Source organism: Octodon degus, unplaced genomic scaffold (assembly GCF_000260255.1).
Source record: "Octodon degus isolate 3935 unplaced genomic scaffold, OctDeg1.0 scaffold00200, whole genome shotgun sequence".
Taxonomy (NCBI): Eukaryota; Metazoa; Chordata; class Mammalia; order Rodentia; family Octodontidae; genus Octodon; species Octodon degus.
The window spans coordinates 3715568-3725695 of NW_004524776.1; the positions used below are offsets into that span (position 1 = coordinate 3715568).

General features: G+C 41.8%; 1 protein-coding gene across 1 annotated transcript in view; it reads right to left on the reverse strand.

Annotated features, from left to right (window-relative positions):
* Nde1 (nudE neurodevelopment protein 1) overlaps positions 1-10128 on the reverse strand; it is a 47654-nt gene that overhangs the window by 1611 nt on the left and 35915 nt on the right. The window contains exons 4-5 of the mRNA XM_023704698.1: positions 2828-2964; positions 1538-1717 (exon numbers count right to left, since the gene is read on the reverse strand). Of these exons, the coding sequence (XP_023560466.1) occupies positions 1538-1717; positions 2828-2964 (317 nt within the window). The remainder of the gene's footprint in view (positions 1-1537; positions 1718-2827; positions 2965-10128) is intronic.

Genomic DNA, 10128 nt, shown 5'->3' on the forward strand with positions numbered 1-10128 from the left:
GCACAGACGCACACATCAGCCTATGGTCTGTGTACCAACGTCTCTGGATTTGGAACCATGAGGGAGAGAAGGGGAGCTGCCCCCTTTGCTTTCCTCTGGATGCTGCCCCGTCATTCAGGACCTCACTGTGCAACGCGGCATGGCTCTACTGGGTGAACAGCTTTTTGAGTCCTTATGAAATTACATTAAGCATTTAGTTTCACGCATTAATCTTCTCAAAGCTAAAGCTGGGTGAGATTGAGCATGGCTGTAGTCCCAGCACTCTGGGATCTGAGTCAAGAGGATGGCAAGATTGAGCCTGGCCTAGGCAGCTGGGCAAGACCCTGTCTCAAAATAAAAAATAAAAAAAGGGCTATGGACGTAGCTCAATGTGAAGACTCCAGGTTCAATTCCTAGTAGTACAAAATAAAGAAAACAAATGCCAAAACAGGTCTTCTCCAAATTTCTAGAAGTTCCACCCACTTAACATTACTGACATCTGGGATAATCGCAGTATGCACGCAGCCAACCGCTCTTAAAAAGGGCCTGTGCTGTAGAGCCCTCTCTTCAAGGAGGAGTCTGGGCAGCAATAAGAATACAACCACAGGCCCCACCCGCAGCGGCTACTAGGGTGCAAATTAACAAAATTCTAGCTCATCGCCACAACAGTTATGCGCCTCCCAAGTGCAGGAAATAGTCCTGGCCCAGACACAGCATTCTCACCATTTTGTCACCAGCAGGAGACAAGGTCCGGGCTTAGGCAGCGCATGGCTGACTGAGTCGCAGGCCGCCTGCTGGGGTTTGAATCCCAACTCTGCGTGACTTGGGCAAGCTTCTGAGGCCACAGCCTCACCTGCACATCCAAGTGGAATGAACGCCTCCACGATGGGCCTGGGTGCGAATTCACGAGATCACTGCGCAAAGTGCTTTAAGCAGCCTTGAGTACGCACAGGAGTATGCGATACTTGTTTGCTGTTAGAATCTGTTATCAATGGCCTGACAAGAGGTCTCCCAGTTAAGAAATCAGTGGAGAGGCTGGAGGGAGAACTCAAATGTTTTGGCTTTTACAGTATAACAGAGGTTACACTGCCTCTATTTCTGGACCCACAATACTTCATACATTCATTTTGTTTGTTTATAGATACTTTATGTTTGGGAGATTTCATGGTTTTTTGTTTGTTTTGGGTTTTTTTTTGCAGAACCAGGGATTGAACTCAGGCCCTTGCACTTGCCAGGCAAGCGCTTATTCTACTGAGCTATCTCCCCAGCCCCAGATTTCACGTTTAAAAAGAGGATTTTTGGCTTTTGGTAGAAAGCCTGGCCTGATAGGCCCACCTTCCTTGTGGCAAAAGCAAAGCAACAGCTGCCCTCTTAGATGGGATTTCTGTTTTCCAGTAGGCAGAGACCATTATTCCCTCCTCCACATCTTGGATCACAGCACCCTAACTGCTCCCCACTATACAGCCCAGTCCAAGGCACCTCTCCCAGGTCCCAACCAGGTTCTCACCCAGGATGGCTCTGTGAAGCAGAAAATTCTCACAGCTCCCCATCTCCTTACCACGCCTGAATGTTCCCGGAGTGTTTAATCCAGAGCTGAGTCCTCGATGAGTGATAGGAGTGGACGGTACAGAACCTGTGGCCTGCACAGCTGTGTCTGTCCTTTCAGCTTCTGCTGCGCTGGGCATGGGGGTCCTGGGCTTCTCCTGCTTCTGTTGTACAGCCAATTCTTGCCGCAAATCTGTGCCAGGAAAGAGACTCAGAGATGTGCGTCATTGCTTTCAGGCTGGGGTGAAGGTCAGACAGGTGCTAACCAGGGAAAGGGCAGTGGGTGAGAAAGTCCAGGTGGAACCCAGAACAGAGCAAAGCCTACCTGGCCCCACTTGGCAGGTCTGCAAGATACAGCTATTTCTCAGGTGAAAGGTTTTAAAAAGCATGGCACCCACAACCAACTGCTCTGTTTTTAAAAAATCTTTTAATAATGCAGTGTACCTAGAATCCTACATTAAAATGCGCTTTTCCAGCTATTCCCAAATGCCTTCCTCAATCATAAATAGCTACTTATAACACATGGCAAATCTTTTCAATCCTTTATCACTGCATATCCATATAGTCTAAATGTGTTTGAGTATCTACCGAATATAGAGTACAAGCAATTCTTATTAATCATAAATGTGAACATCAATGCTTCCTGTGCATGACTTTCTCTCTTTCAATGGTATAGGTGGGCAATTAATCCCAGGACAACATTTGTATCTTTACCTTGTTCCTTTTAACAGCTATTTAACATATCACAAAATAAATTATGTGGGTTTTTTGGTTTTTTGTACTAGAATCAAAGTCAGGACCTCATACTTGCTAGGCAGGAGGTTAGCCTCTGGAGCTGCCAACCTCCCCTGACCAAATGCTGAAGAGGTGTCAGAATTCTAAGTCCAACATACCAGTCACCACCAAGTCACAAAAAGAACAGACTGATGAGCGGTTCTACTAGCAGGATTTTTCTTCTCACAAAACTTATACCATAGAGCATCAAGCCTGTGTGTCAGTTTCAAACCAAGAAGGCTTTCCCACTGCCCAGAGCTAAAACCCCAAATAACGGCTTGATCTATGAACTTCAAAGCTATTTCCGTACATGTCTATGAGGGATCTTTACAGGGTTTGAGGGCTGAGCATTCTGAGCACTGGGCAGGTACCAAGGAAGCGTGCCAGGCACTCTGCCTGGATAACCTATGTGCAGGGCGGGGTGCACGATTTCCAGAAGAGGCCGTGATAAGCAAGGTTGCAGTGCCAGTATCACAGATGAGAGGAAACCACACTGGTAAAGACACAGAACAAGGCCAAGATCGCTGACCTCTGGCTTCATCCTTTAGTCGCTGAACAGACTCCAGGAGGTTTTCCTTCTCATCAAGTTCACTTTCCAGAAAGGCATTTCTTTCAATGGCTTGATTCAAGCGCTGTTCAAAGTCTTCCAGAGACATGATCGTGGCTCTGAGAAAGAGAATAGCAAGGTTAAGCAGGAAATGGCAACATTTATCTGGTACCTACAGACCTGGAGGACATGAGGGTCAGATACACCTGGGCACAAGTCCCAGCACGGGTCTTCCTAGACGCCACAGGCAGTGACAAGTCCTTTAATCTTCAGAGGCTCAGTCAGGCTCATTAGCTACAGCCTGGGAATGTGAGAACGCAGGCTGTGCTGGTGGTCAGTACGGCAATACCCACACAGCATTCTGTGCTCAGCCAAGGTCTGATCAGTACCACGAAACTTAGCCAGACGCTGAGTACAGCATGCTTCGTCTTCTCTTGGAAGCTCATGGTGCAAGCCAGGATTCAGAGCAGTCTAATAAAGTGCATATGCAACCTAGTAACATGCACTTAAAAAGAAGAGATCAGCTTTCACCTCTCAGTTAAAGTTTAACAAGTTCCAAATGTCTAGCCCCAGTCCAGCTGCCCTGCCAATAACCAATTCTTATGAACAGTGCAGACATTTCATTAGAACAGTGTTGTAAAGGCACTAAGATGTGCTGTGGTGGAGCAATCTGTTTAGCTTTGGGCTAGCTATGTTCTCTGTGCCTCAGTTTACTCATACGTAAATCACAGGTAGTAAAAGTTCCTCCATACTAGGGTTGGGAGGTAGCATACAGCAGATATTTCATATATAAGTGCTCAGTAAAGACCAGAAATTTTATTATTGACCCTATGTTTGCCCCTAGACGGCCAATAACACCCTGCTTTATAACTTTATTTCATGTTGGGTAGAAGAATATATTTGGGCTAGAAACTAGGAATTAACACCCAGTTTCTATACACAGACTAAGTGGGTGTCTTTGTTCATTTAGTTACAAGGTAAGGTTTGATTCATTCATTTATTCAACATATCTTACCACATTTAGATTGAATAAGGTGGGAGAGCCTTTTTACCAAGATGGCGCCAAATGCGAAGAAGGAAGCCCATGCCCCTCCCAAAGCTGAAGCCAAAGCAAAAGCTTTGAAGGCCAAGAAGGCCATGCTGAAAGGCATCCATGGTCACAAAAAGAAGATACGAACGTCACCCACCTTCTGCTATCCCAAGACGCTGCGGCTCTGGAGGCAGCCCAAATACCCTCGGAAGAGCACCCCAAGGGGAAACAAGCTTGATCTCTATGCCATCATCAAGTTCCCCCTGACCACATAGTCAGCCATGAAGAAGATCGAGGACAGCAACACACTTGTGTTCATTGGGGATGTCAAAGCCAATAAGCACCAAATCAAACACGCTGTGAAGAAGCTCTTTGACATCGATGTGGCCAAGGTCAATACCCTAATCAGAATGGAATCATCTGAACTGAGTCCAGCTGGCTAATTCTAAATATATACTTTTTTCCTCAATAAAAAAAAAAAAAAAATAGGGGGCTGGAGAGATGGCTCAGTGGAATAAGTGCTTCCCTGGCAAGCGCAAGGACCTGAATTCAATCCCCGGTTCCAAAAAAAAAAAAAAAAAGAAAGAAAGAAAGAAAAAAGAAAAAAAAAATAGATTGAATAAGGTTATTACCTACCTCAAATGTCTTTAGAACAAATACATGGTTTAAAGTTACCAAAAGTACCAGATTAAAAACAATAAATGGTTAATACCAGTCTAATATCAGAATCAGTTAAAATGACTCTGAGGTTTGAATTCCAAATAAAAATAAAAAGACAAAACATGTAAGAATTCATGTAACAATGAACGTGCAAGGGACACAAGACGCTTACAGACATGCACACATGCTGTTGTGTGTGAAGCACAAGATGCACTGTCTGAAGAATTCAGTTCTAAGTTAATGAAAGATTTCTCACCATCTTGACAAAAGTACTAATTGATTTTTACTGGGGGAAGGAAGAGAGGAGGACTGATTTGAAAATCATGTCATAATGAAACAAGAACGGCCCTGAGCACTCTGGAAAAGACTTCAGGAAACTAGTTCTAGCAGGTACAAGGCACACACAGCCCAGAGACTCAGCAGTCCTCCAAGGTGTGGCACCAGTTACAACATATTCGAATCCTGGAGCCAAAGGTCCACCAGCAAATGCAAAGACATGCATGAATTGAACTCATGGTGAAAGACGGAAGACCCAAGTGTTGGTCTGGGGACCACTGGGCAGTCACATAGATTCAAACCCTCAAAGGGATGAGAAATTTAAACAAAACTGATGTTTGCTCAAAATGTACAATTTGCTTTCTGGAATACCAGAGAACTGAAGAACAATGCCAGTAGCACCTCTGCCATTTCTGATCCAGTGTGGATTGCTATCTTGCAACTGTACATGACCAGCATAATAGCATCATAAGATGGGCATGGCGTGTCACTAGGGCATATACTACCAACTGAAAATCTGCTGTCAAATAAAAGTCACCATCCTTGTGTAACCTGAGTAAAAATAATTTTTATATGTTCATGCATTTATATGCTATATTTACATATTACATATTATTTCTATATAATCATTCTTTGTATGTTGAAATTTTATGTCAACTGATGTATAAAAAGCATATTTCTTACCATAGGAGTAAAATTCTGAAACAATCACTGTGAAAGCTAATAATCTCATTTAGTTACTGAGAACTTAAAATGGTTCAATAGGAAACAGTTTAGTAAATATGAACATTTAGAGACACATTTGTTAGATTAAAACACATGGAAATAGAATTAGATTAAGTCACTGTAATCTCTAGAACTTTATGTTACTTTAGCCCTATATGAAACAAAATAACCTTGAAAGAATATCCTTAATTTTTAGTTATTTCCAATCCAGTCCTGAGTCTTTCCACGTCGTCCTCACCCAAGGCCCACTCTCCTCAATGAAAAGTGAGTGGAATACTTTTATAGGTATACCATGAAAGGACAATAAAAGCAACCAAAGGGCCAGGGAGACAGCTCAGTAGAATAAGTGCTTGCCTGGCAAGCACAGGGTCCTCAGTTCAATCCCCGCTACCACAAAAAAGAAAAAAAAATTTGGGGGCTGGGGAGATGGCTCAGTGGAATAAGTGCTTCTTTGGCGAGTGCAAGGGCCTGAGTTCAACCCCCGGTTCAACCAAAAAATAAAATAAAATAACAAATAAAAGCAACCAAACAACTGATGCTACTAAGAAATCGCTGCTCTTGTAACAGATTGCCTAATTTACCAACTAGAACTACTAAAGTTTTATAATATGACCCTAATATTCCATTAAAGGTTGTTTTTTTTTTTTTTGTTTTTTGTTTTTTGTTTTTTGTTTTTTTGCGGAACCAGGGATTGAACTCAGTCCCTTGCACTTGCCAGAGAAGCACTTATTCTATTGAGCCATCTCCCCGGCCCTATTAAAGTTTTTTTAAAAATAAAATGTTGGGGGGCTGGTGCGATAGTTCAGTGGTCTAAAGCGCCTGCTTAGACACGTGCACGGAACCGCGGTTTGATCCCTGGTACCATATGCCATGCCAGCCCCACTCTCAGAGCAGGCTGAGCTGGCCTAAATAAATGAATAAATAAAAATTTTGCTGTTCTAGAAATTTGTTCATCCCACGATGGTAATCTGAGCCTCTACCTCATTTTTTTTTTTTTTTGTAATATATTTGGTACAGGGTCTTACTCTGGAGTTCAGACTTGTCATCCTCCTACTTTAAGCACCCCCAATGCTGGGATTACAGGCATGTGCCACCACACGCAGTCTCAGTGGCTGGCTCAGTATGCTCAGGGGCAGATGGGTACGGCCTGCCCCTCATTTGATTTTTTTTTAATGTTTCTTTTCTTTCTTTCTTTCTTTCTTTCTTTCTTTCTTTCTTTCTTTCTTTCTTTCTTTCTTTTTTCTTATGGTCAGCTCAACGCACCCTGGGGGCAGGGCTGGCATAGCATGTGGTGCTGGGGATCGAACTGAGGTCCCTGCATGCTTGTCTAAGCAGGCGCTTTAGACCACTGAACTATCTTGCCAGACCCCCCCCCATTTTTTTTTTTTTTTTTTTTTTTTGGTGGAACCGGGGATTGAACTCAGATCCTTGTGTTTGCAAGTCAAGCGCTTATCCTATTGAGCCATCTCCCCGCCCCCCCATTTGATTTTAACATTCAATTATTCAACATTTGGCCAAAATGTGAATCCAATGCATCTTGAGAGACAGAGAGAAGGAAGAAAACATAGAAATACTAGAAAAAATATAGGTTAAGTGCTTTACAAACACCGGAGTGCAGAAGGTCATCCTATAACTAATAAACTTGACTCCATAGAAATTCAAATAAATTGTACACAGTAAAGCATACAACAAAGCCAAAGAAAAATATCAAATTCCAAGGGCTCAGTTCATATCACAGACAAATGTATAAAAATCTCCGAGAAGTAACTGGGAGAAACAATCAGTCAACCATCCGATGTAAAAGTAGTGCTTGCCTAGCATATGCAAAGCTCTCAGTTTGATTCCTGGCAACATAAAAAACAACAAAAGCAAAACCAACAACAAAAACCAAGCAAACAAAAAAGTTCATAGAGAAGGAAGCAAAATACCTCTCAAGCATATAAAAAGGAACTCAGAGTCAGTGAGCATTCAGAAAGGCACCCATTTCTGACCTATATGATTGCAGAAATCCTATGTTCAAAAACCACTCTGCTGATGCTATTTGGAAAACGGTAACTCAGATCCATAGCCACTGGGACTGCAGATCAGTGTGACCATACAGAGAACAACAAGCACACGCAGCATCCACCAAAATCACCTATGTATACACCCTTATCCCCAATAATTTCACTTCTGGAAATTTATTCCACAGATACCCATCTGTGCTCGGTCACCCATTTCAGCAATGCTGACTGTAAAGAAGTGGAAATGCAAAAGATACCCACGCACAGGAGACTGGATAGGTGTAAGATTACGGTAGCACAACACAATACCAACCACTGAAAGTGTTTAAGGAAGAAAAAGAAACAAGGAATGTTGTATCCTAAAACAGAATGCTTTCCAAGATCTATTGCTATACGAAAGGCCTAGATATACAATATAGACAAAATGTTCCTTTTGGGAAATTAAATGGGCATTAAAAATGGGCAAAAGGGGGCTGGGGAAACAGCTCGGTGGCATTAGCACTTGCCTGGCAAGTGTAAGATCATGAATTCGATTCCCAGTGCCCTCCCCCTAACACAAAAGAGCAAAGATGCATTAAAAAGCAAGACTCTACCCTTCTGTATATTACTTTTGAACAGTGTGCACGTACTGCCTTCTGTGGGACACTGCATTGCTGAAGCCTGCATTATTCATCCCTCCCATGGCCTCAGATGGTAGAATATATCTTCCCACCCTTTGACTCAATGCCATCACGTGACATGCTGTGCTCGATGAGATGGGTGGAAATAGTATGCAGTTGCTTGCCAGAAATCAGAATGTGGCTTTACATACTACAAGTGCTTACACATATATATGTACATTTATACATACATGTGTACATACATATATACTCATATAAGGTAAAGCTATACTATTAAGGTCAATATGATAATTAGTACAGAAGTCAGGAATTATATGCTGGACTACATAAAAAAAGCCAGAATTAAATTCTAAGATCTATGAGAGAGTAACATATGACAGAGTTAACTTCAATTCAGAGGGAAAAAGTGCTACCAAAATTAGCTATCCACTTAAAATGAAATTGAGCTACTTGGGAGGTCAGTCTCAAACTCAAGGTCAGCTTGGACAATTTAGCAAGATGCAACCTCAAAATTAAAAAATAAAAAAGGCTGGGGTTATAAGGAGAAATCTTTATCTTACCCAACATCAAAAAAAAAAAAAAAAAAAAGAAAGAAAGAAAGAAACAAAGAAAGAAAGAAAGAGAAAACCTACATGAATTAAGGCAGTAATACAAACCTTGAAAATGAGGGGTTACAGAGATAATTCACATAATCAAAGGATTGAGAATACTCACCTAATAAAGTCACCAAGTTACACAAGAAGACAATGAATGTCCTAAATCCAGAAAATATTTGTATGGAAATTGATACACGAAGTCAACAGACAAAAGATTACTTTGGAAAAAATATTTTCAACGCAGCACAAAAGATTAATAGCAAAAATTTACAAGCAACTCTTACAAATTGACAAGAAAGGAGATTTCACTACTGTATTTTAATGAATTGACCAATTAAACTGCAGCAATTGAATCACATAATTTTGAAAATAATAATTAGACTGCAGTTCTCAGCAATTAAAAATGATCCCACAAATAAAAAAGACATTAATCCAGGCATTTCACCTTAAAAACAGTGTGAAAAGAAACAAACGACTGTGGAAAAACCAGAGCAAAGTGCTACCATGCCTAAGAAACCTGTACTTGGGTCTTACTGTGGCCAATTTGTTCGGTCTAAGAGTAACTCATTCAGAAAAACTTCCACATATTGGATGAGACTTTTGTAACAATGAATGAACTTTAATTGCTATCTCTAAAGCCACAAAGCCTGAGTCTACAAACACCCACATTCTAACCATAAGGAATGAGAGCACCTCAAAAATGGCTTCCACTAAATCTGTGAACACTACATCTCAGAACAACCTCCCAATAGTCACTACACTAGCATCCTTCCATCAAGGCATCAGCAGAACCTCTGCAATGTACAAGCAGAAATAGTTCTGTCTAATATCAAATCCAGCTGTGATGATACAAAAAAAAGGAAACCACTACTGTAAACATGACGTCTGAAACTATGGCCAGGCCTATTCATTTTCTAGTACCAAACCCACAGAAAAGTCAAACTTCAACAAAGACAGACTATAGCAAAAGCAATTGTTCATAGCTCAAGCTCAGCCCAACGAAACCACAGGAGAAAAAGTTCATCTGGACACATGTTAAGCTGGTAAAGAAGAGTGCTGGATCTTCCCAGCTACAGCCGCCGCTCAGCCCCAGCCTGAAACACAAAATGAATGTCCAGTTGAACTCTTCTGGACATCTATGGCAGAAGAAAATCAACAAAAATTATTTACTGAAAAAAGTAAACAAGACAGTTTCTGAATGCCTGAACCTGATGAATAAGGGACGCCTAAAAGAAAAAGTATTGGTCACGCTAAATGACCCAACTAAGGGCTGGAGAGATGGCTCAGTGGTCTAAAGCACCTGCTTAGAACAAGCTTGGCAAGGCATCAGGGACCGCGGTTCAATCCCCCAGCACCACATGCCAGCCAGCCC